General features: G+C 38.0%; 3 protein-coding genes across 3 annotated transcripts in view; 1 reads left to right on the forward strand and 2 right to left on the reverse strand.

Annotated features, from left to right (window-relative positions):
- The window catches only part of LOC134822730 (phosphatidate phosphatase LPIN1-like), a 582,707-nt gene that overhangs the window by 532,672 nt on the left and 24,930 nt on the right, over nt 1-25,105 (forward strand).
- LOC134823126 (titin-like) overlaps nt 23-25,105 on the reverse strand; it is a 97,356-nt gene continuing 72,273 nt past the window's right edge. The window contains exons 2-13 of the mRNA XM_063834470.1: nt 16,170-16,236; nt 12,947-14,664; nt 12,554-12,561; nt 11,538-11,608; nt 9,538-11,380; nt 9,041-9,147; nt 8,627-8,709; nt 7,289-7,453; nt 2,508-2,685; nt 1,563-1,717; nt 1,192-1,316; nt 23-530 (exon numbers count right to left, since the gene is read on the reverse strand). Of these exons, the coding sequence (XP_063690540.1) occupies nt 416-530; nt 1,192-1,316; nt 1,563-1,717; nt 2,508-2,685; nt 7,289-7,453; nt 8,627-8,709; nt 9,041-9,147; nt 9,538-11,380; nt 11,538-11,608; nt 12,554-12,561; nt 12,947-14,664; nt 16,170-16,227 (4,626 nt within the window). The 5' untranslated portion in view covers nt 16,228-16,236 and the 3' untranslated portion in view covers nt 23-415. The remainder of the gene's footprint in view (nt 531-1,191; nt 1,317-1,562; nt 1,718-2,507; nt 2,686-7,288; nt 7,454-8,626; nt 8,710-9,040; nt 9,148-9,537; nt 11,381-11,537; nt 11,609-12,553; nt 12,562-12,946; nt 14,665-16,169; nt 16,237-25,105) is intronic.
- Nucleotides 3,099-4,535, reverse strand: LOC134823058 (vesicular glutamate transporter 2.2-like). The gene has a single exon (XM_063834408.1). The coding sequence runs from the start codon at nt 4,533-4,535 to the stop codon at nt 3,099-3,101; it is 1,437 nt and encodes a 478-aa protein (XP_063690478.1).

Consider the following 25,105-nt stretch of genomic DNA (forward strand, 5'->3'; position numbering starts at 1 on the left):
AGACATGAAAACGCGATTGTTTTGTTATAAAAACCATTCTGCGACCAAGAATAAGTAATATCAAAATATAAATCCTTTATAACATGTAATATATAAAAAGAATATAAAATTGTTAAATACAAAATAAAAGAAAATTCCCTATGATACACATTTTTTGGAAACAGTATAAAATCATAGAACGTATAACAGTATAAACTTACGGTATAAAACTTAATAATTCGATAAAGATTTTACTAGTTTACAAATAGCTTTAAACAATTAAATTTAGGGATGCTCGTGATGATAATAATTAATATAATAGATCCCAGTCAAAATTGTATATGAAATGGTTAATGGATAAAGAATATACAGCAGGCCTAAAACACAACTCAATTAACACTTAACAGTAGTATTATCCCGTAGCTGCTCAACTAATTTATAAATCTGGATGCGGAACTGATGTTACTATAACAACAGCCGCGTCTGACCCGTCGTTGGAGAATTCTTTGTCAAATGATGGATCTATTACGACTGGATCGTCAGTTAGCACTCTGGAATGATAATCGGTGTTAGGTTGCGAATTTTTCAAAGTGAAAATTGGTATAGCATATATGAATTAGGTATCCAATATCTGCCACGTCGATTGAACCTACGTGTGCATGAATCAGCACTCTGATTTCTCTGAACCAGCCCTTGAAATAAGAGTGAACCGCCAGCTTGCGTGAAATTCAGCACTAGTTCATTTGTAGCCACGCAATCTACTTTGTAAGTTGCACAACCAGTGTCAAATTTGTAAACCATAGAAGCTACCAGAAGCAACATCTGGTTACTGCGTGTGTGATTTTTAAGAACAAAGCGCGGTTTTAGGTGAAACGCGCGGCAAAATTTGCGCGCGCCACCTAGGCAAGGTCACGTGATCTCTACAAATATCAAATTGGCGAGTGCGCGTGGCACACACGTAATCTTTGCTACGTGTACAACTCGGCAAATTCTATCCCGATAAACGGCCTTGCCTCACGAAGTGCCGTGTCACCTTCTCATAATATACAAGTAACGTACACACGAATCATATGCCGTGTACTGTATCAAATAGGTAGCCGTGGATACACTCACTAACTCAGAAGTCATGCTTCAGTTTCTTTTCGACAAATATAGCATCTCAAAGCGAGCTGAATATCAAAATGATAGCAATTAATATTTGAAATAACTTACAAGTTTTTATCTGCGATCCTTAAGTTCATAATCCCGCTAGCAGGAATTATAAGGTGTAAGAGTTCGTTAGTGGCAGCGTTGTGTGGGAATGTGCTTGATGATGGGTACAGCAGCGACACGTACGTCTGAGTGTAATAATCTGACGTAAGCGACTAATCTATACCGATTATAGTCACGTAACTCCAGAGAGAAATTAGTTGTACACTCACCAAATCTTGAGTTACACGTCTATAATAGGGTCAAATTTCAATTGATAGCTCTCTGAGTAACTTGTTGAAGGATAGCGTTGAGATTTTATCCCATTAAAGTTCGCAAAGCATAACATTTGTGCAGCGCTTCCACGTTAAATGAAGTTTTAAATATCAAATTACCTTTCCGACTGTTCCATAACCAGCAGCTTTTAACTTCTTACATATTTCAGGTACTGCTTTACACTCCTCTTTTAACCATTTACCATTCTCAGATAAACCGAAATAGCCCCAGACTCCCTCTCTAGTATTACCACCCTCCATATCACCGAATAAACCTGAAACACAAGGAAATATTTTAAATATGATACTCTTCAGGCCGAGTAGAGTGTTAGCCGTTAGGCGGGTGCACAATTTACTGTACTGTGTTTTTGGTGGAGCAGGTTTGGATGACGTGTCAAATTGTTTATCTAAGCTTGAGGAAACTAGCAATTACTTAGCCGGCGAGGATTTAACAAATACAAAACAGTACATGCGTACATAACATGTACGGTGGAGACTGGAGAGTTATTACATATTTTATACGTGTCATGTCGAGATGTCTTTTTAAATAGCGTCCAATGCACACCAATATAACTTTATAGCACTGAATATATATAATGCTGACACATATTTTATGCAGTCTTGCTGCGTTAATATATACACATAAATACAGAAAGTATATAATATGTACAATCTAATAATATGTGTCCATGCCCACAAAAAATACGCATATATATAAGTAAATAAACACGCTAAAAGGGTCCCATTACATGGCTTGATTAAAATTGAGTAACAGTTTTAATGACATTGACTAGGTGAAATTATGCAGCACCACGTACGCTTTACTAACATACCATTTGCAATAACACACAATATAATATACTTGAGAAACCGAATCACATCCCTTAGAGCCTTAGGGACTGTTCACATATTATGCAAGGTATTTATTATGTAAGGTATTTTTGGGTAGCATAAAATTAGTTCCATAAATACCATGATATTTTATGGAATGTCGGAAAGCAACAAATAACAAAGGTAATATGTTAATATCTTCAACTTAACGGGAAGTAAGCATGGGATAATTACCTTTGTAGATAACAGCCTGTACAATCGCCTCCCTATCCTCAGGAGTCAGCTCCACTGCTGTCAGTTCCAGATCAGTCCACACGGGGATTCCCTTCAGGGCTCTGTTCATGCTACTGGGACGTTGGAACACGGAGGTCAGTAATCCCGCTGCTACAGCATCTTCGTATATTTTCATGGCCTGAAACGGGGGAGTTGTTAGTATTTTATTGTGTGATTTTATGCGGGAATTTCAAGATTTGTTTAATTTTAGTTTTGTGATAATTAGCAACGTAATTAAGCGATTTCATTATAAAACATATTAAAATATACATATGTTATGTAATTATATATACTGCTATAAATGTCCATTTGATAACAAATCAGCCCATCAATTCCAAATTTGATTAACATGTTCGGGAATATTCTTTAATCCCAGCTGCTAAAAATAATGTTTAAAACCACCCAAAATTAGCCATAGAAATGTAAGAATTATCAAACCCCGAAATTGTCATTTGACAATTGAATTTGAAGACTTCGACTGCAATAGAAAATCAAATACTGAAAGTCTCAAAATGACCGGATAGGTAGGTCCCTATTTCTCCTGGAAGTTTTTCACTTTAAAGTAGCTGCATTATTTTGGATCACTTGAGATTCAGTGACTACCACTGCACTACCAATATCACACTCATTCTCCCGCACACAAAGTGAGGGATGTTTGACCCACTCCTCCCTACCCAACACCAGAGCTACCCCCACACTTAGCACCCCTACCACACTCACACCCCCGTTAAACAAGAAGAAGTTTCTCCATCTTGTTTCCCGCACTTGCCAGTAGTCTGCTGTTCCCTCGTCCAGACTGGTAAACGCAGCGCTTACTAGAGGAGCAATGAACCCTGATGCCTGACCAATTCCGTTCAGAATACCTACAATAACAGTACAATTGATGGGGTCCAGCTCAAAAGTAACGGTCAATATTCCACCAGCATATACTGTACCCGTGAGAATATTGTGGATAATCAGGAGGACAACTGAAGCTGTCAGGTTTCCAGTAATCGGAACAAGAGCCACACAAAGACCACGCAGAAACATGGGTACCACCATCATTAAAACCCTGCAGTGTAGCCAGGGGATCCTCGCGTCTAAATACGGGAGGAGCCGACTAAATAAAAAGATAGCAACACCCGTTGTGAGGCTGAGGGCTAAGAAGAGGTATCCTAGGAATTCAGAGTCCGTGCCAAATACCTCGTTGAAGTAAAAGGGCATCATTGTGGAGATTGAGAAGAAGAGGAATGTTCGGCAAATTCCGTAGATACTGAAGCAGTAGAGATATTTCCGTTTGAATATCAGCTTCAGCGACAGTTTGTCCTCTGTTTCAGTTTTTATTCTATTTTCTTCATTCTCCTTCTTCTTAAGAAACATTTGGCGCTCTTTTTCTGACATAAACTTAGCATCTATAGGGTCATCTGGCATGAAGATACACATAAATGTCAAGGCAACCAGGAAAACTGCCCCACTCAAATAAAAGGCGTACCTCCATCCTACTGATTTACTGAGAAGACCCGCAGCAAATGGCCCAATTCCAGCCCCAGAGTAAGCCATTATCCCAGTCAGAGATATAACCAGCTTGGCCTCGTCATTGAGGCTCCACTTTCGAGCACAATCGAAATTGTTACTCAGAAACACCCCACACACGAACCCACGGAGACCCTGAACGATGGTCGCTAATACGGGAGAAAGGGCGACCGTGGCGGGAACAGTAAGCTGCACTACCCCGCAGATAAACGTAGCTAGTCTAACACATCTAGTGAACCCCAACCTTACAGCCAGATACGTGCTGACCATCTGGATAGCGTATCCGTAGTAGAAAACTCCTAGGAAGGTAGCTTTGAGTTGGTCTCCCCAGCAGTAGTCACCAGTGTCCAGTGGGTCCGAGCAGTTCTTCTTTGCCATTCCACCGATCATGGCGAGGGGAGGGATGGCACGTGATGCGTTGTCGTGGAAAATAAGGAACGTACAGATGAAGAAACTGAGGAATCGGTAACAAACCATGATGAGACGATTTAGGAATGATAATATTGTTCATAAAAGGAACTGTGAGTAATAGGGCGGTTCAGAATTGGACGGTTCAGAAATAACCTGTTATAAAAAGGTGTCACGTCCTCGAACGATGTGAGACAGTGAAGTATGAATGAACCAGAATACTGGTTTGGACTTGTTAATCAGATTGATCGATCAAACAATCAGTTGAGTGGAGCTCTTATCACCGAATTAGTCGTTTGGTAACCATCCAATTGTTAAATTCCATTCATCTTTCACAGCACTTTTTTTTTTGCCATTTTATTAATTAAAGATTTGTGCGCATTCCTGAGATTTTAATTCCACAGATAAATCAATATTCTGATTCGATATCTTTAACCCCGTACAAATCCTTAATCAGTACTCTAAATTTCCTGTTTTAGATAACGATATTGTATTTTTTGTTTATTGTGGATATATCTTTAGCTTTGGGTGACCGACAACTGAACCCAATTAAACCTAGTTCCCACTAACCAATCAGCTTAATTGGTTAGGGTTAGGGTTAGAGTTAGGGTTAGTCTAAATTGTCATATTGGGTTCAGTTGTCCGGTAGCCTATCTATATTTTAAGCTTTTTAGTTCATTAATTGAACAAACCTAGTATGCCTTGGTTGCAGCATCACTTCACTTATAGGTGCGGTGCACTTACGGCCCGATGTAATTGCTATGACCAGTTTCTGGCAATCTGTTGTTTCGGTGTCCCTAATTTTGTTTACACTCGGTCACTTGACAAGCCATGTACTATACAGGTGATTTGGTGATTTGTTTGTAATAAAATTATGAACTAATTCGTGTAACAGATTGAAAGTTCATTGATTAAAGATTAAAAAACGTAAGGTAAATATGGCGTGATTTCACTGCTGCTAGAAATTTAAATCACTAGAACAAAGGCAGTGGGAATAGCGATGATAACATTTCAGTTTGAAATAACATTTCCGTTGAAATAAATGTAGTTTATGAAATTATCGCGTAGTAATGACATTTTTTAAATGTGTAAAACCGTGAATTAAACCGTTCAATGTAAAGGATTATAACTTATAAAAGAAAGCATCGACGATTTATCTATTTCATTTCAAGGTTAAATAAAACTGCAACTCAGAATGAGTTTAAAACTTTTAGACCATCGGGTATGTAGATAATACTGTCACCTTAGAATAGAACATTCCCGTCAATTAAAACCGCGCATATTTTACATTTTTCATGGTTGTCCGAATCTATTGTTCAGCTAATAACTAGTGTACTACACATTGTATAGTTGAGTTGCCTAATAGCTGAACAATGCAGGAGTCACCGGGGAAGTGAAACGTCCACAACCCTCAACATTCTTTTAAAACTATCCTGCTTTACTTACATTTCTTACATAACTCCACTAATTTTATTACAAATCTAATTGATGGACCTGACAAAGGGGATGGAGTGGAATTAATAATTAGTGGATAAATGACATGGCAGTTTCAAAGCTTGTAACTCTAGGACAATCTGTGCTGTTTGCGCATTCTGCTCGCACATTCATATGAAATTAACTTTGTCAACCCAATCATCATGTAAGACATTTATCTTTTTTAAACCGACCTCAATTCAGAGAAAACACGTACCGAACAAAATATATTCGAGCATATTGTGCAACATTTCCTTCATATGCCCCGTTAAGGGGTACTCCTCATCTACATTGTAGGTAACAAACATAATGTGATATAGCTACAGTGCATGCCTGCCACAATTTTATTGAATTACAAATATCTAATCATTCCAAAATCTGATTTAAGGCCTATCCCATATATCACGTACGTCGTACAAAGAGCAACAGTATCATGTACGTGTTATTCAGTACGCTCAATGGATATTATAGTGCTATACTAATTCATGTGTACATTAAAAGTTACCACTTGATTCATGAGGTTGACGTTATTTTATTACTATACCGTTATTTTCATTAACTATGTATAATATTACTCATAACAGTGTGGTTACTGTGGTTACTGTTACGTGTTACACTTGTGAGTGTTACACTTGTGTGGGTTACACTTGTGAGTGTTACACTTGTGAGTGTTACACTTGTGAGTGGTACACTTGTGAGCGTTACACTTGTGAGTGTTGCACTTGTGAGCGTTACACTTGTGAGCGTTACACTTGTGAGCGTTACACTTGTGAGTGTTACACTTTTGAGTGTTACACTTGTGAGTGTTACACTTGTGAGTGTTACACTTGTGAGTGTTACACTTGTGAGTGTTACACTTGTGATAGCTACACTTGTGAGCGTTACACTTGTGAGCGTTACACTTGTGAGTGTTACACTTGTGAGTGTTACACTTGTGAGTGTTACACTTGTGAGTGTTACACTTGTGAGTGTTACACTTGTGAGTGTTACACTTGTGAGTGTTACACTTGTGAGTGTTACACTTGTGAGTGTTACACTTGTGAGTGTTACCCTTGTGAGTGTTACACTTGTGAGTAATATAACTGTGCTTTATAAGTATAACATACCAATCAGCTTACCAGAACTACATAAGTACTTAGTACAGGTCTTAAAACTGTACTAAGCACTTAGTTCAGTTAAGAAACACGGTAATAATATTGAGCCGGGTAGTGATAGCTTCAAACCAGATTTAAATATTTACAACAAAAACTATTTACAACAAATCACACACACACACACACACACACCTCATCATTAGTTACCACCTAGTTACCACCTAGTTACCACCTAGTTACCACCTAGTTACACACCTCATCTGGTCGGCCAGCTTTCTGTAAGCAGTCCCCCAACATAGAGACAACCTCGACAGTCTTATCAGTCACTGATAACAGGATATCTGCGGCTTTGTTCAGAGGTTCTACTTCTCCACTCCTGTCCTTGTCCCAGAGTGTCTTGTACGCTTGCGCTTGTAGCAACTGCAAATATTCGATTGATTAGATTGGTGTGCTTCAAACGCCTTTATTGAAAACATGTCTCATTATTAAACTTATATTTCTGGGAAACAGTGGAATTTCTAAGAAAACTGTAATTTCCTAGAAAACTGTGACTCATAAGAAAGGTAACACGTATGAGTTCGATAGATAAAATTGCGTGGAACTCTTATCTTCTGCACGCATAATTCACCAATCTTAGAAATAGAAGTACTACTTTCAACTTTTCAATAAAAAGCTTTGAAGCGTGCGGGAAAAGATGTACAATATTGGTCAATAATTATATTTAACATATTCAATACAAAGCATAGATCTATAATAATAAAATTTTTAAAGCTAAGAAAAGTCACACACAATCATTCGCCATGATAATCTAATATAATTACATAACGTAATTTTAGCCTATAGCACTTCAGCACAGTAAATTTAATCTTCATAAAACACGAAACCCTTACAATTCTACCAAAATAAAGCGTAATTGTAGATAAAGAAACTCCGTATCCTAGTTCAAATCTAATATACGAATTAAACCACTTTGTACGTGATTTCATGTTGTACGTGGTTCTGTACGTGGTTCTGTACCAGCTTAGGTACAATAATAACCGGAACACACCTGAGCAGACCCACCAGTGTCCAGTACGTGATATTCTGTGTCTGTGACACGACCACACAGTTGCTGAGTCACAGTAACGAGATCTATATTATATATAATGTGTGTGTGTGGAACACCTGTGATAATGATACGTGTTCGTACGGACCTCGTGTTGTAAAGGGTCTGGATCTAAGGTATAATAGCGCCACCTATCAGTTATATACATGTTACTATGTTGTGTAAGTATGATACTGTAAGTAGTAGAGTAATTACAGTCATCATACTTATTTAAGAGCATTTAAGGATAAATGAGAGTTTGAACTTAAAACTGGTCCTCAAAAGAGATTCGATTAGTTCCGCTGCAGTATATATAATGATATTGATAGAGATTTTTCTAGAGTTGATATGGTAAAGGAAGAAAGATTGAATTAATCTTGTATAATGTACCAGGGACACAACATCTACGTGATAAATACTAAACATGTTGTAGTCCTGAAGTTTGGTAGAGAAGGTGGATATACCGGACCGAAATATTTAAAAATACTTAAACAGACAAAAGGTCTCACCTTAACAGAAATTGAATCTTGATTAAGAGAGGCGGCAATCTCCAGGGCTTTTTCAGGATCGTCATTTTGTATATGAGTATCCACTGAAAAAACAAGGTTTTATACATTTAAACAATTATAACTAACGCATCATTCAAGACGTAGTCAAAAAAAGGAGAAAATAAGAAACGAAGCATGCAATTTGATACTTATATTATTTTGCATATATTATAATGTTATTCTAATAAAAGTAAGAGTATTTACCTAGCAATAAGTTATTTACCTAGCAATAAGTTATTTACCTAGCAATAAGTTATTTACCTAGCAATAAATTATTTACCTAGCAATAAGTTATTTACCTAGCAATAAGTTATTTACCTAGCAATAAGTTATTTACCTAGCAATAAGTTATTTACCTAGCAATAAGTTATTTACCTAGCAATAAGTTGAGTTCCAAATCTTCACCGTGGTGTGGTAGATACTTCTCTAGTGTAGACACTGCCATTCTCACTCTTCCTGACTTTATTAACAGCCTTACTACACTGAAATACAAGTTACTAGTAACCTAGAAACCTAGTAACCTTACTAGACTGAAATACAAGTACTGTGACCAAGTGTACTGTGACCGAGTGTTATACTGTGAGTCTGTGACCAAGTACAAGTGTACTGTGACCAAGTGTACATTTAAACAAGAGCATGGTATTATTACTGTTACTGATTGTAAGGCATGATTATGAAATGTTATTTCGTTGTAATTAATAAACTCTCACGGAACATTCTTAATATTTTCAGGAACAAATGAGAAACTTAACTATATTAGTGAGCAATTATAATATTATGCAACTATTATCTATTGGATCTATCATCTATACCTTAATCCTTATGCAACATTAAATGAACTAAGGCAAAAATATACACAAATATTTACATACCTTTGAAGAGCAGGCTTTAAAATTTCTTTGGGGAGCTTTTTCCCGAAATTGACCACAGTTCTGAATGCTTGTATCGCATTTCTCTCCTGTTTAGGATCAACCTCTATTAATTTCTCTAATGCTAAAGCGCTGCCGTACATTGCAATATGTGATCGTTTGCCGAGGTCGTTGTTTAATTGGTCAAACTTTTCCTTAGCTGCACCAGCATCTGTCTTCATGAGTTCAAAACTAGCTTTTATGTCAGACCATCTTTCTCTTTCTTTGTCTGTCAAATATGATGGAATTTCTTCTTCTGTAACTTCCTCCTCAGCTGCAGGAGCTACCTCTTCAACAGGAGCTGCTTCTTCGATAGGAGCTACCTCTTCGACAGGAGCAGCTTCTTCGACAGGAGCTGCTTCTTCGACAGGAGCTGCTTCTTCAACGGGAGCTGCTTCTTCGACGGGAGCTGCTTCTTCGACAGGAGCTGCTTCTTCAACAGGAGCTGCTTCTTCGACAGGAGCTGCTTCTTCGACGGGAGCTGCTTCTTCGACGGGAGCTGCTTCTTCGACGGGAGCTGCTTCTTCGACGGGAGCTGCTTCTTCGACGGGAGCTGCTTCTTCGACGGGAGCTGCTTCTTCGACAGGAGCTGCTTCTTCGACGGGAGCTGCTTCTTCGACGGGAGCTGCTTCTTCGACGGGAGCTGCTTCTTCGACAGGAGCTGCTTCTTCAACGGGAGCTGCTTCTTGGACAGGAGCTGCTTCAACAGGAACTGCTTCTTCGACAGGAGCTGCTTCTTCGACGGGAGCTGCTTCTTCGACAGGAGCTGATTCTTCAACGGGAGCTGCTTCTTCAACGGGAGCTGCTTCAACAGGAGCTGCTTCTTCGACAGGAGCTGCTTCAACAGGAGCTGCTTCTTCGACGGGAGCTGCTTCAACAGGAGCTGCTTCTTCGACAGGAGCTGATTCTTCAATGGGAGCTGCTTCAACAGGAGCTGCTTCTTCGACAGGAGCTGCTTCAACAGGAGCTGCTTCTTCGACAGAAGCTGATTCTTCAACGGGAGCTGCTTCAAAAGGAGCTGCTTCTTCGACAGGAGCTGATTCAACAGGAGCTGCTTCTTCGACGGGAGCTGCTTCAACAGGAGCTGCTTCTTCGACAGGAGCTGATTCTTCAACGGGAGCTGCTTCTTCAACGTGAGCTGCTTCAACAGGAGCTGCTTCTTTGACGGGAGCTGCTTCTTCGACAGGAGCTGCTTCAACAGGAGCTGCTTCTTCGACAGGAGCTGATTGTTCGACAGGAGCTGCTTCAACAGGAGCTGCTTCTTCGACGGGAGCTGCTTCAACAGGAGCTGCTTCTTCAACAGGAGCTGCTTCTTCAACAGGAGCTGCTTCTTCAACGGGAGCTGCTTTTTCAACGGGAGCTGCTTCAACAGGAGCTGCCTCTTCAACAGGAGCAGTCTCTTCTTCTATGGGAGCAGCTACTTCAACTGTTTCAGTAGTCTCCTCAGCTTCCATCTCGTTTTCTTTAACATCTTCAGCTGCATCTTCAGAAACAGAAAAGGGCACTTCCTCGACTTTTGCAGGATCCTCTTCTTCAGATTCTATAGGGGCTTCTACTGTTGGTTCACTTTGGTCTTCAGTAGCTTCCTCTTTTTCCTGAGCAGTTTCGGGTTCACTCAAGGGAGTATCAACAACACTTTCGGAAGGTATCTCAGCCTGAAGTACAGGTTTGGCTGGAGCAACGATGCCAAATTGTTGGAAAATGGGAGATACATAGGGTATGTTGATGCCAAATTGTGAAGTTGCTAGTGCCATGCCTCCAACTGCACATACTAGTAAAATAGCTCCAATTACTGCACCTGATGTTCCTGAAAATAGTCTTACATGAGTTTCAATCGCGAGTGCTACAATTATAAATAACTAACACAAAGGATTTTTACATGGGATGCAATCTCTGAAATGGTCAACTTTAGCTCCATTCAGATACCTCACATCACTCCTATTAACTTGATGTGGCAAACTCACCATTTTCTTGAGTAGGTGCTGCTTTGGGCTGTTTCGTGGCTTCTTTGTTTTTGCTCGGCATCCCTATAAGCCTTTTAAAGATGAGAATTGTCAAATCATGATTGTTGTTATTGAAGGTAATCATGAAATAGACAGAGAAGTGAATCAATAAGGAATGAATCCAATCGAATTTCAGATTTTGCTTTACAATCAATGACAACTTGTGCATTCAACTTCTTTTATCAAATTTTCCCGGATTTGATAAAATCGAATCGGAAAATAAAGAAATAATGGCCCTTTTGTGAAAAATTCAAACAACATGTTCAATAAAACTGTTTTAAGAGTGTAAGTATAAATAATAAATGATCTTAACATTGCATTGGCTCGAGTAACACGGTAACAATGAACAAATAAACTCAGGATATTACCCTCAACTCTGTGATCAATGCTACCAAAATAATGGAATAGAAATGTTCGATCTGTAATTATATCTTCACATAGCACAAATTCAATCAAGTGTTTCACGATATATCAAAATCGTTCCAATAACAATCTGTTAGTTCAGCAATCTTTGATTATGAAAAACACACGATCATCATTTCACACTGAACACAGGACACTATTGCCATCGACCAGTATGATCAAATATTCAAAGAATGAAATTGTTTAAACCATTACTCAATCAAGACATCGGTTATCGTGCCCATCTAATAATTATTAACCCCGAGCTACATTACACGTTCGGCAATTTGCAACAATCAAATAAATATAAAAACGAATCATACCACAGAATTAGATGAGACTTAACACTACTTAACTATTTCAAAGTAATTTGATCGCTATTTGTTTTGTCCCTGCCTCTTTGGGAATACATTCGATGAATTTTAAGTATCCTCAGCTCAGGTTGAGTCTTTTGTTTGCACATCTTATCATAAATCTTAAAACATAAGGTCACTTTCATATTAGAAGAAGGATTGATCACGCAAAGGCATTTTAGTGACACAGACAAAACAAACAGCGACGTCCTCAACCAATACCATAATATCTGTTAACATAAGACGTGAATGTACCATAAACAATTTTATATCTTCAGTTGATGTGAAAAGCAGAGTTCCTCCTAAAGGCTAAAGCAGCTACTACATAAGTTCAATATCAAAAAATCAAACCTGAGGAACTCATTACAATTAATCATTGCTGTGCTATACAATTCTTCCAAAGTAGCTGCAAATGTTTCAAACCTTATCTCTGAGACAAATCTAGGTCCCAAGTCGTCATGTTGGACACTGCAATCAACTTTATTAGGTTATTTAAATACTTTCTCTTTAAACTGATAATTAAAAAATTCTAATTCAATCGTGACTGATCCGATTAGGACACTGACATTGATTAAAATTTGACCTGATGTAGTGAGCACAATTTTACTCATTTACCGATGCCTCTATATGGGCATCATCATTAATTTCAACATTGTCTTCTTCAACAGGTGCTTCTTCTTCGACAGGTGCTGCTTCTTCGACAGTTGCTGCCTCTTCGACAGGTGCTTCCTCTTCTTCAACAGGTGCTGCTTCTTCAACAGGTGCTGCCTCTTCGACAGGAGCTGCTTCTTCTTCAACAGGTGCTGCCTCTTCTACAGGAGCTGCTTCTTCGACAGGAGCAGCCTCTTCTTCGACAGGTGCTTCTTCTTCGACAGGAGCTGCCTCTTCTTCGACAGGTGCTTCTTCTTCAACAGGTGCAGCCTCTTCTTCAACAGGCGCTTCCTCTTCAACAGGAGCAGCTTCTTCTTCGACATGTACTTCCTCTTCGACAGGAGCAGCTTCTTCGACAGGATCAGCCTCTTCTTCAACAGGAGCTGCTTCTTCGACAGGAGCAGCCTCTTCTTCGACAGGTGCTTCCTCTTCGACAGGAGCTGCCTCTTCTTCAACAGGTGCTTCCTCTTCGACAGCAACAGCCTCTTCTACAACAGGAGCTGCCTCTTCTTCAACAGGTGCTTCCTCTTCGACAGCAACAGCCTCTTCTACAACAGGTGCAGCCTCTTCTTCAACATGTGCTTCCTCTTCGACAGGAGCAGCCTCTTCGACAGGAGCAGCCTCTTCTTCAACAGGAGCTGCCTCTTCTTCAACAGGTGCTTCCTCTTCGACAGCAACAGCCTCTTCTACAACAGGTGCAGCCTCTTCTTCAACAGGTGCTTCCTCTTCGACAGGAGCAGCCTCTTCTTCAACAGGTGCTTCCTCTTCGACAGGAGCTGCCTCTTCTTCAATAGGTGCTTCCTCTTCGACAGCAGCAGCCTCTTTTACAACAGGAGCTGCCTCTTCTTCAACAGGTGCTTCCTCTTCGACAGGAGCTGCCTCTTCTTCAACAGGTGCTTCCTCTTCGACAGGAGCTGCCTCTTCTACAACAGGTGCTTCCTCTTCGACAGCAGCAGCCTCTTCTACAACAGGTGCTTCCTCTTCGACAGGAGCTACCTCTTCTACAACAGGTGCTTCCTCTTCGACAGCAGCAGCCTCTTCAACAACAGGAGCTGCCTCTTCTTCAACAGATGCTTCCTCTTCGACAGGAGCAGCCTCTTCTTCGACAGGTGCTTCCTCTTCGACAGCAGCAGCCTCTTCTACAACAGGTGCTTCCTCTTCGACAGCAGCAGCCTCTTCAACAACAGGAGCTGCTTCTTCGACAGGAGCTGCCTCTTCGACAGCAGCAGCCTCTTCTTCAACAGGTGCTTCCTCTTCGACAGCAGCAGCCTCTTCTACAACAGGAGCTGCTTTTTCGACAGGAGCTGCCTCTTCGACAGGAGCTGCTTCTTCGACAGGAGCTTCTTCTTCAACGGGAGCAGCTTCTTCTTCGACAGGTGCAGCTTCTTCTGCAGGAGCAGCTTTCTCAAAGTGGATATGATACTTTTCAGGGGTAACCCGTTTTAAGGCGTTTTTCAACACTTGGAATCCTGTTTGGATTTTTTCATCAATGCCATATTCCTTCAGCATAGGAGAAATTATAGGGTGTGCCAGGTTATGACTCTTCAGAAGTGGGGTCACATGAGGAATGTGATAACCGAATTCTGATACAAGAACAAACACGGACACAGCAGCCAATGTGATGAAGAGAATAGTGGGAACAGCATTTCCCTTTGGAGCGGCCATTTCTTTTTTGGTTGCACCTGTGGAATGAGGATAGAGTTAAATATTATCATTTCACAAATTATAAAATATATTTCAGCTTAAAATGATTTGAAACAGCTCATGAGGGGGGCAGGGGGAGCAGCACCTGATTTTTTGTGAAACTTGATTTAGACAGCAGTTGAGAAACAAAATAGGATCAGGGACCAAATTCTCAGGCACCCACTGCCTAGACTTGCAAAAGGGCTGCCAGACCATTGCGAACCCGTGAACCTAACCACTAACCAATACAAACAAAATCAAGTTGTTAACATGTTGCTTGAAAGTTGAAGCACCATTAGAAATAATTGTATAGCTCCGACATTTTAGGATTAATTAATGCGAATTATACACATCTAGCATAACAAAGAACCGTCAGAAAAGTAGAAACCATCAAAACCTGGCAGATAGATGAATCAAAAAGAATATTGAAAATTTTCAACCAAATTGTCTACCATCCAATTGATTTAGAAGTGATATTATAGATTATGCTGATGTGTAAGAGCATATATACTGCATGCAAACTGTGACCCAGAAAGCCTGTTCAACTTCAAGGTATTGACAGAAAAGAAAGTGGAATTGTTGAGTAAAACATTGTTAGAGCTTTGATAAATTTTAATAACAATTTGCCTTGTATGTGTTTTCAGAAAATGATGTTTTGCTCTGACACTGAGTATTGTTCTTGAAGTGTAAATTTGACATGAACTGTTGGAATCTTAGGAATTTATCAGATTGTTGTTTGTCCATGTGCTGGCATGGAGTACTTTTAGAGCGCATCTATTTGTGTAAGACTGCTGTCCCTTAATACCTAAAGTCTCCTCTGATCTGTTATTATTCAACAAAGGCAAGGAGAAACAATAGTAGCAGCAGCCACCAAATCTATTGTGTGTTAATTTCCATAGTAGGAAACAACAGTTTTATGCAGCTAATCTAAGTTTGTAGGAACTGGGACACCCCCCCCCCCCTAACATTCTGATTTCAAACAAATAGGCACTCAATAAGTTCCTAGAGAAAATTGAACTTGCTCGGTTTTATAGCATATTATAGGCTCATTTAATTAACAAGCTTGTAAATCATTAAAATCGAAAGAAGATTAATAATTTTGGCTCTGAGTTGGAATACTGCGCATGTTGGAGTTACAAATAGAAATATGCACTATTTCAGAGACAAATTAATGATTTAGATTTAAAGCTCATTAATGCAAAACTTGCTGAGAAGGACAAGGAATCAAGAAAGCAAAACCCAGAAAACTTCAAGCGTTGTGTATAATTAACAGTTTTTAGAGGTACCTAGTATGTTACTGTATTCACTGTGGTATCAATGTAAATAAACAAAAATTTTATTCTAAGTGATCACTGATTTTGGAAACAGGTAATAATCATGAAATCCGAATCACAGATTTAATTTGTGCTACGAAACAATGACAACTGTGTACTACTATTTATTACAATGAATCAAAGGGTGCTTTATTATTCCTCAACAAATTACAGTAAGAAAGCTATATCACCTTGGCTTTTCCTCTTCTTTTCCCTGTTAGCGGAGGCGGTTCTTTTGCTCACAGGCATGGCTACTGGCTAGAAACAAGGCTAGTTTTAAAATTGAACAATAATATTATCATTGTGAACAGAACATTAATAGCAATTTGTTTGCATATTTTTGTTCATTAAGTAAAAAGGCTGTCGATTGAAAATAAAAACTTAAACCTAATGGGCCAGAAAAAAACCCTTGAAAAACTCAAATTATTTTGGTCAGAATTGCTCATAAATTTCAGAGGTCATAGATATGGGTCATACATAGATTCCCATAGAGTCGTAATTCTTAAGCATGAAACTAGTTGCAACCCAGGAAATTTTAAAATGAACCACTAAATCACAGCACTTTTTAATATCAGCAAATAATGCTTGCAATGTTAACAAAATGGTCCTAGAATTTGATGTTTTACAGTAAAGGGTAAAGGTACAGATCTTTAAAGGGTTAAGTATATGGAGTATTATTGTCCTTAAAGTTTAAGGGGGCCGGGGGGGGGTCTTCATCAAAATTCTCTCGAAATTGACTTTATAGTTGTTTCTGATAGAGGGGAGTGATATCTATCAGCTGTTCTTAGTCCCATGGAAAAATATTGTTCCTAGCCGAAATTATTGCCGGTCAGAGGTCAGCGCTTATGAGTAATTGTATTGCGCGAGCGATTTTCAATCGCGCGCCCTGAAAATCGAGTCTAAAAATCTATCTTCTCCTACATTTTTTGAGCAATCACCCTGAAACTTTCAGGATATGTTCTAAGGACCATTTAGAAGAGATTGTCGGGCCAGAATTTTGAGATAGGCCTTAAAAAATGTTTTATTCGATTTTGAAAATCTTGGACCTCGTTTTTTGACGATTTTTTCAGGTCCAAGATTTTAAAAATTGAATAAAAAATTTTCTAAGGCCTATCTCAAAATTCTGGCCCGACAATCTCTTCTAAATGGTCCTTAGAACATATCCTGAAAGTTTCAAGGTGATTGATCAAAAAATGTAGGAGAAGATAGATTTTTAGACTCGATTTTCAGGGCGCGCGATTGAAAATCGCTCACGCAATACAATTACACATAAGCGCTGACCTTTGACCGGCAATAATTTCGGCTAGGAACAATATTTTTCCATGGGATTAAAAACAGCTGGTAGATATCACTCACCTCTATCAGAAACAACTATAAAATCAATTTCGAGAGAATTTTGATGAAGACCCCCCCCCCGCCCCGGCCCCCTTAAAGTTGACATGAACTATTTTATATATTGGAATCTATCATATCCATGAGCTGGAGCAGAGTACTTTTTGAGCACATCAATTTATATAAGACTGCTGTCACTCAATACCTCGAGTCTCCTCTGATCTGTTATTATTCAACAAAGACAAGTAGAAACAATAATTGAGGTAGCCACCATCTTATGAAACTTGATTGAAATAAATTGTCTTTTCTCAACTGCGACCCATGCAACGTTTGTACAATTGTGACTAAGAGTTACAGCGTTATTCTTTCCCACTCTTTAGTATTACGCTAAGTGCAAAGCAATCCATAGGGTTTGACTAATTTACTCATAATCCCCATAATTAACCTTTAAATGTTACATTTCTTAGTGATATCTGCAGCCAGTTGGAAATAACATAAAAAGCATGAAATCGATTCAGAAATATATCATATAATTATATAGTTTTGGTTTGTTTTATAAAACTAATTTTGAACTTAATTTGAGAAATTGTACAAATCTTGATATAAAATATAAAAATCTGGTCACACCAATTGTTTTATGAAGAGCAGAAAACTTCGGAAGCGGTTTCTAGAGGTGTGATAATTATAAATCGATATGATTAAAAGTTCAATACAGCGTTCTCTTCCTGAAGAGTACCCTTACAAGATTCAAAATGTCGAGCAGGGCCTCCCCTCATTTCACCCTCGATCAAGATTTCCTGATCATTTGGTAGAGTCGGCCAAGGATACAAGGATATAAGGATACAAGAGTGATAATTACTTTAATGAGTACACAATAGTTGTAATTCTGAAATAACCTTACAATCACAAACAGTGCAAACTACTACTGCACCTCAAAAAAAACAAGAGTGTTATTAGCAGAACTAACATTTACTTTGTACAGTAACAATTGGAACTCTTCGACCAAATAAATAAAAGCCTAAGTAAAATTCTCATTGTCCCAGTACAGGGAAAACGACTGTTTAATAACTTGAAATGTTGCACTGGTATGACTTCCCCATGAATAAAATATGTCTTAACGATCATAATACACTTTAAACGTACACTTGGCAGTTTTATCTAAGGCAGACAATCTGCCTTGATATTCGACATTTCGTGAGTATAAGTCTCTAAAATTAAGGTCATATATTGATAATTTAAATAAATTTAATTCATTACAAAATTCACTTATATTGCAAGGTCGGTCATCGAAACAATAATTGGCGAACTCGTTGAAGAATGGCACAATTACCCGAATATGCACTAACATCTTATAAAAACCGGAAAGCAATATTACTTACAATATAAACAGTATATTACTTCAAACAGTATATTACTTCACAGCTTTACTTTTGACTTTGTACTTAGTTCGCTTAAATATTATACTATTATGCGCGGCGTAGTTGAAATTTGAATTATATTTGGAAGTCCTTTTTAACATTCATTAATTGATTTTTTTTAAATTGTTGGAATAAAAAATTCAAAACGTAATATGAATACCAATACCAAATACAAAGGTTGGGTTTTAATTTATGTAATGATTTTAATTTATGTAATGATTTTAATTTATGTAATGATTTTATTCACAATTTCAATCTTTCGCATCTTACCGATCTGTGGTTGCGAGAAGATGCACGGCGCGGTCCAGTAGTGCATTGTTGTCATACGTTGTATGACCCGCCGCGCACGAGTGCGCGGCTCCCCTGTATCGTAGAAACACTATAGTGAAGCGACAGTGGGGGTCACCACGTGATACAAGTGCATCGCGCTACAATGGAACGATACTTTAAATTTATATATAATATATATATATATATATATATTATATATATAATATATATATATATATTATATATATAATATATATATATATATAATCAATAATAAAAATGCTTTGCTAAATAAAATGCAAAAAATAATTTGTAGGTTTATAACCTACCAGGACGCGCGCCGAGTTGGACTCGACGACGGTCCTGCATTTGTAAATATTTGGAACAAATATGTATCACTCGTTAAAAATAATCAAAAAATAAACATGTACTATACTTAATTGACGACGTCAATTCATCGCAGCTCGGCAAAGCACAGTAGCGCATTTTGTGAGAAGCCTCATTGAGTGCGCGGCGCGGCACAGTTATGCATCGCGCTACAAATACTATACTATGACCTATTTACTGGAAACAAGCACCCGCCGCTTTTTTCTCAAAATGCAATGTTAGTCCGGCCAAAGCAAGTGTTACGAAGTCAAAATAAAAGTAGAATGATTAAGGGAGGGGGGTTTGGAAAAGTTAATATTGGAACTTGAGCCCTTAATCTTGTTAACAGCGCATTGGGCCTTTTGAGCTGCTATCCTTCAGCTTCTGTTTCAAGAAATTATCATTAATCCAAATTGGGGAATCATGAATCAGCGGACGCGCGGCTTTTAATGTTTAAGGACACTGAACACTAGACTTAGCTTGTTAACGGTTACCTGGGGACCTCTGGCTATCATGTTTACGAATAGAGATTAGGCGGAATGACAGGCTGAGCGCGGCCCAGTAAGTTAACGGGTAATACTCGTAAAATATTGGTTTCAAATATTATACCGTCGACGCGCGCGAGTCCAACTCGCGCGGCTCGTGTAGGTTTTTGGTCTATTGCTTGCTTAAATCGAGCGCCATATTAGTAAAACAAAATTTCTTAGTAAAACAAAATTTTTATTTACCACAAAACAATCAATACATATTTAATATTATTATACATTTACAAATAAATCTAAATTTAAATTCAGCTATATACACAATACACAGCCCGCCGCGCAGACAGCCACACATTTCTGAGAGATTCTCAGGTGCAGATGTAAGCGCTGCGCGCGCGAGGTTTGTTATCTTACAATTACATGTCACGATATATTATTAATTATCAGAGAATTTTAGAAGCAAAATAAAAATTTTTTTTATTGAAAATTTTTCCAACTCACAATGTCCATTTTTGTCGCGATCCTCATTTAGTGCTTGAGTAATTAATAGCACGCTCGAACCAGCTCGAACTGCTATACTGAGCTGGTTATATTCTAAGGGTTTAGTATTTTCAATTTTATTGTTCATTCAGGTTTTCGTGGTACGCCTGTGCATTATAAAATAGATGTGCCACTATAATACTAAATTCGAAATTATCTTTATTGTTCGCTGAAAGAAGGTCGACCGTTGAAATAGGCCTTTGGTCGCGAAATAGACATTAGATAGTCTGGGCTTTATGTTTCGCTGTATAACATAATTGGAAAATGTCATTCAATTCTATTCAAGTTGTTCAAACATATCTGCAACCCACTTTTGGATTTTGTTTGTTACATAATTCCTTATGATTCCACCATTTAAAGAGTTCTTCAACAGTTCTTGTGGCGGACATATCATCTGCGTACCTAGTTTGTTATGATTTGAGTCTACAAATATCCTTCAACCATCATTCAAGATCTTCTTTTGTCCACAACTAAGCACAGCTAATCTGCTATGATGGCGTGGAAATAAACTTCGTCGATATCTTTCTATGAATTTTTAAAACGTTGTTCGTCGTCATTTCGATGTTTCAGAGTGAAATTCAGTTAAAATATCGCGTATCTGATTAAATAATTAATTGGGACACTAATCGATGAAATAGAAGTAATTATTTATACATTAATGTCTCTTCGTCTGTGAGACTCTGATGAAAAGGCATGTTTGATAAGATTAAGTCTGTTTTATATTTATCAATTTGGCAGTTCAGTGCACAATAACCAGTAAGAAATTAAGTTATGGATCTTTTTTGCTAAATTTTGTAGATATTTTACTGTACTATTTATATTGTATCAAATCAATTTGGTTTGGACACATAGTAAGACAGCACAAATATAGGTGAATTCTTCGTATATTTACATCACTAGCCTATAAAAATAAAATTAGGTTAGACTAATGAAAGCAATTTAAAAGTTAACAACTTGAAAATTCAAACAGATTTTAATCTGAAACTTTACTAAAGAGCTCAATGTGCTAGGTAGAATGGACAACAGAGCATAACAGATTATTCAGCGAGTAACTACAATCCTATTTAACCCAAAAATATTAGTTCTAAATTTTGAAATAAGAATGCTCTCTTCTCTATCAAGTGCTGTTGGTCGGACTTTTCTTACTACACCTAATTTAAAAACTCCCATAGTGAAATCAGATTTATGCGCTAGAAAACAATGCATGGAAAGTGCCGACTTCTCAAATGACAATTCATTATCAATTTTAAACTTGTTTCTGTGTCCATTCATTCTGATATGAAATGGAGAAACCGTTCGGCCGAAATAGGTGTCGTCTTTTAGGCTCTGGGGAAGTTTATTACAAATTTGGCATTGGGCGACATAAATTATATTGCTGTCCTTACATGTCAACCGGAAATCCAGAGTTAAATCCAAACCATTGACAGTGATAACTTCGTTGGAGTTGAACAGTTGGGGACAGGTTGCACAGCCTCTCCCGCCACAGTTTTGGCTGACGGTGAAAGAATCCGTTTCGGAGCACGAACTGAGTTTTCTATTGCGCACTACTGTGTTGCCTATAGATGGCTGTTTACGTAGTGCAAACAATATCTGTACGTCTCCGCATAATTGTTTGATGTCCTCACTAGTAGTGTGTACCAACTTCCTAAGTTCAGTGACCTCTTTGAAAAATTTCACTGAAAAGACAACTTTGTCAGTGATTGGCTTCTTATCTTCCTGTTTTACTGGTTAGACGGTGCAATGATAGGCAGTAATTGTAGTGTAAAAACAGCCCCACCACTCCTATGGAGATAGATGGTTAGTCATCTTAATAAATAAATAAATGAATATAAATACAAATACAATCCATAATAGAAATAGAAACACTGCAGCGATGTGGCCCTCGCAGCTCAGTGAGAATAGTAACATCTTACCCCAATTTCTAAAACAGATTAAAACTTTTCCAAAAACTATCATCATCACTTTTCCAAAAACTATCATCACATTCTCAATTCTTTCTTCCTTCCTTTTTCAAAAATCATAATAATACTGTTCATTTCAATTCTTTCAGTCCTTTCAATTTCTTACACTGTACTAATCATAGTCTGTATCCCGTTCTCACAACGGCCATAGATAGCAGGAGAAAGTAAGTAGTCTGTCACGTTGAGAGCAAGGTGAGAGTAGGTACTAGCCAAGAGGAGAGCCACACTACCACAGAGAGATCACAAGATCCAAAAACAAAGCAGAGATGCACAGGTACCAATTCCTTGTGAAACCCTGTAAATATTGTTAGTTTTTTTTTTTTTTTTTTTTTTTTTTTTTTTTTTTTTTTTTTTATGGGCTGATTCTTGACAAAGTGTCACCGGGACTTCGGATTGTCTTTTTCTTTTAATAAGCTGTTCTTGACAAAGTGTCACCGGGACTTCGGATTGTTGTTGTTGTTGTTGTTTTTTTTTTTTTTTTTTTTTTTTTTTTTTTTTTTTTTTTTTTTTTTTTTAAATTTTTTTTTAAAAAGGTTAATTATACATTAAAGTCATCGTCACTCGTAATTATAAACAAATTATAAACAATTAAAAAACAAATGCACACTGTTTCATTGGCGTCAAAACCTACCGCTAATTAAAAAACCATTAAATACCAATTAAATTGAAACAATTTCTCCTTTATTTAGCATCACTAAAAGTTTATCACTGTTACTGGTTATTTTAGTAAAGGGATCCGCAAGCTGTTTAGCTCCCTCTTCCCATTTTACTTCAATCTCATCTTTCTGCTGCATTTGTCTAATGGTAGCCAGATCAACGTTCAACCTCTTTTCTTCAACATGTTTACTTGATCGCAAAGCTTTATCTAATGATTGATTGTCTGTAAAGCCTATTACTGGAACCATTGACTTATCAAATTGATCGAAGTAGATCTCACTTATCAGATGAGAGACATACACTCCATGATCTAATGTATCTTTGAATGCCAAAGTCTCTGCGCTCAAAGTGCTGCTTACAACTCGTTTACATTTATGACTTCCCCATGATAACGGTGATATCTTTCCTTCCTCATTCATTAGGACTATTAGATGACCTTTTCCTGTGGACACCTTGTCACCGAGGTTCATAGATGATGCATCAGAGTAGATCACAATCTTTAGTGTAGAAATGTCTCCTAACTTTGAGAACTTTGTGTTGTAACAACCGTTGAGCTCTTTCATCCGTCTGAATGCTTTATTGGCCTTCTTAACAGCTTCTACTGGATCTACACTCTTTGTTACATTTAAATCATACGTCATGAATGACAAATCTGGGCGTGATTGAGCAGCTACCCAGTTCAACTGACCACATATTGTTCTAAGCTTCCTGTCAGTCGACAGATGATATATCTCATGTTCTTTATCATTGATGACATCTGCTAGATCTCGGATATATTCATGTTGGTTCACTAGGATACCGTCTTCTGTCTGCTCAACTGATAGACCAATGTAATTGAACTTTGATTTGCATATTTTACCAGCTTCAAAGTTTGATGTCAGTTCTTTTACAACTCTATCAAAGAATGAATTTGTACCAGCTACTAAGAAATCATCAACGTGAAGCACCAGTATTCCTTCGAATCCAGTACTAGTTCTCCATATGAACAAAGCAGGATCTAACACTGATTGAGTACAACCAAGGTTGATAAGAAGTCCCTTCACACTGATAAACCAAGCTCTTGCCGCATCATTTAAACCATACACTGTCTTTCTCAATCTCCACAAATAACCTTTTTCTACATGAGCTTCCTTGGGTGGTATGACATAAACATTTCTTTCAATTTTATTTCCTTGCAGAAAAGCAGCTTTGATATCAATCGTTGTTAGTTGCCACTGCTGGTTTGCAGCTATAGCAAGTACAACCTTAAGAGTGTTTTTGAATACTGTAGGTGACTCCACTTCAATCGACTGATTTTGCTCTTGAAATCCACGGACTACTAACCGGGCTTTAACTCCAAGTTCAGTGCTGGGTTTTTCTGTTATTACCCAAGTTGTTGTAATGACATTCTGATCACAATCCTTGACTTCATCATATACTTCTCTCTGCTTCCAGTTAGTCAATTCAATAACTTTAGCCTTAATAACCACATCTTCATTGTGTCTGGAAGTGGGAATTGTCACAACATTACATTCTTCGTGATCGTCTCCAGGTTCTGCATGAATAGCAGCATCAGCTTTGTACATAGCCGTCTTTGTACAATCTATCAGCTTTTCTTCACCTTGGGTTGTCATAAGTTTCACCCAGTGATCTTTTCTGCCAAGCCGTTTTCCTTTTTGAGTCACGGTACATGTCTCCCATTCATTTTCTTTTCCTTCTTTAACAAGTTTCACCGTATCTCCGACCGAAACATCGTTTTTCTGAAGTCTAGTTTCCAAATACTTAATCTTGAGTTGTTGTTTTTGTTCATTGGAAATTATCTTAGAGTCTATTTCAAGTATTGGAGAAGAGCTCATAATTTCTTGTCCTGTTGGTATTTCCTCTGTTTCCACTGGCACTTGAAATTGAATAGGCATTTCTTCTATGTTTTCAGCAGCTTCATCAAACTGATCATCGTTAAGATTGACTGCTTCATCATGTTGGCTATTCTCTGTTTCCAAGATATCATCATTGTTTTGGTTGTGCTCGTCACTCATTATATATTCTCGTTTCACAATTCTACAGCTTGCTGCTTTGATAAGCAGTCCTCCATGCCTCAGTATAAGAGTCTTTCCTTCCTTGC

Source organism: Bolinopsis microptera, chromosome 11, assembly GCF_026151205.1.
Source record: "Bolinopsis microptera isolate Bmic1 chromosome 11, MBARI_Bmic_1.0, whole genome shotgun sequence".
NCBI lineage: Eukaryota > Metazoa > Ctenophora > Tentaculata > Lobata > Bolinopsidae > Bolinopsis > Bolinopsis microptera.

What these genes read in the sequence shown, in the direction of transcription:
- LOC134823058 (XM_063834408.1), bottom strand. Translation starts at nt 4,535, where the DNA reads ATGGTTTGTTACCGATTCCTCAGTTTCTTCATCTGTACGTTCCTTATT.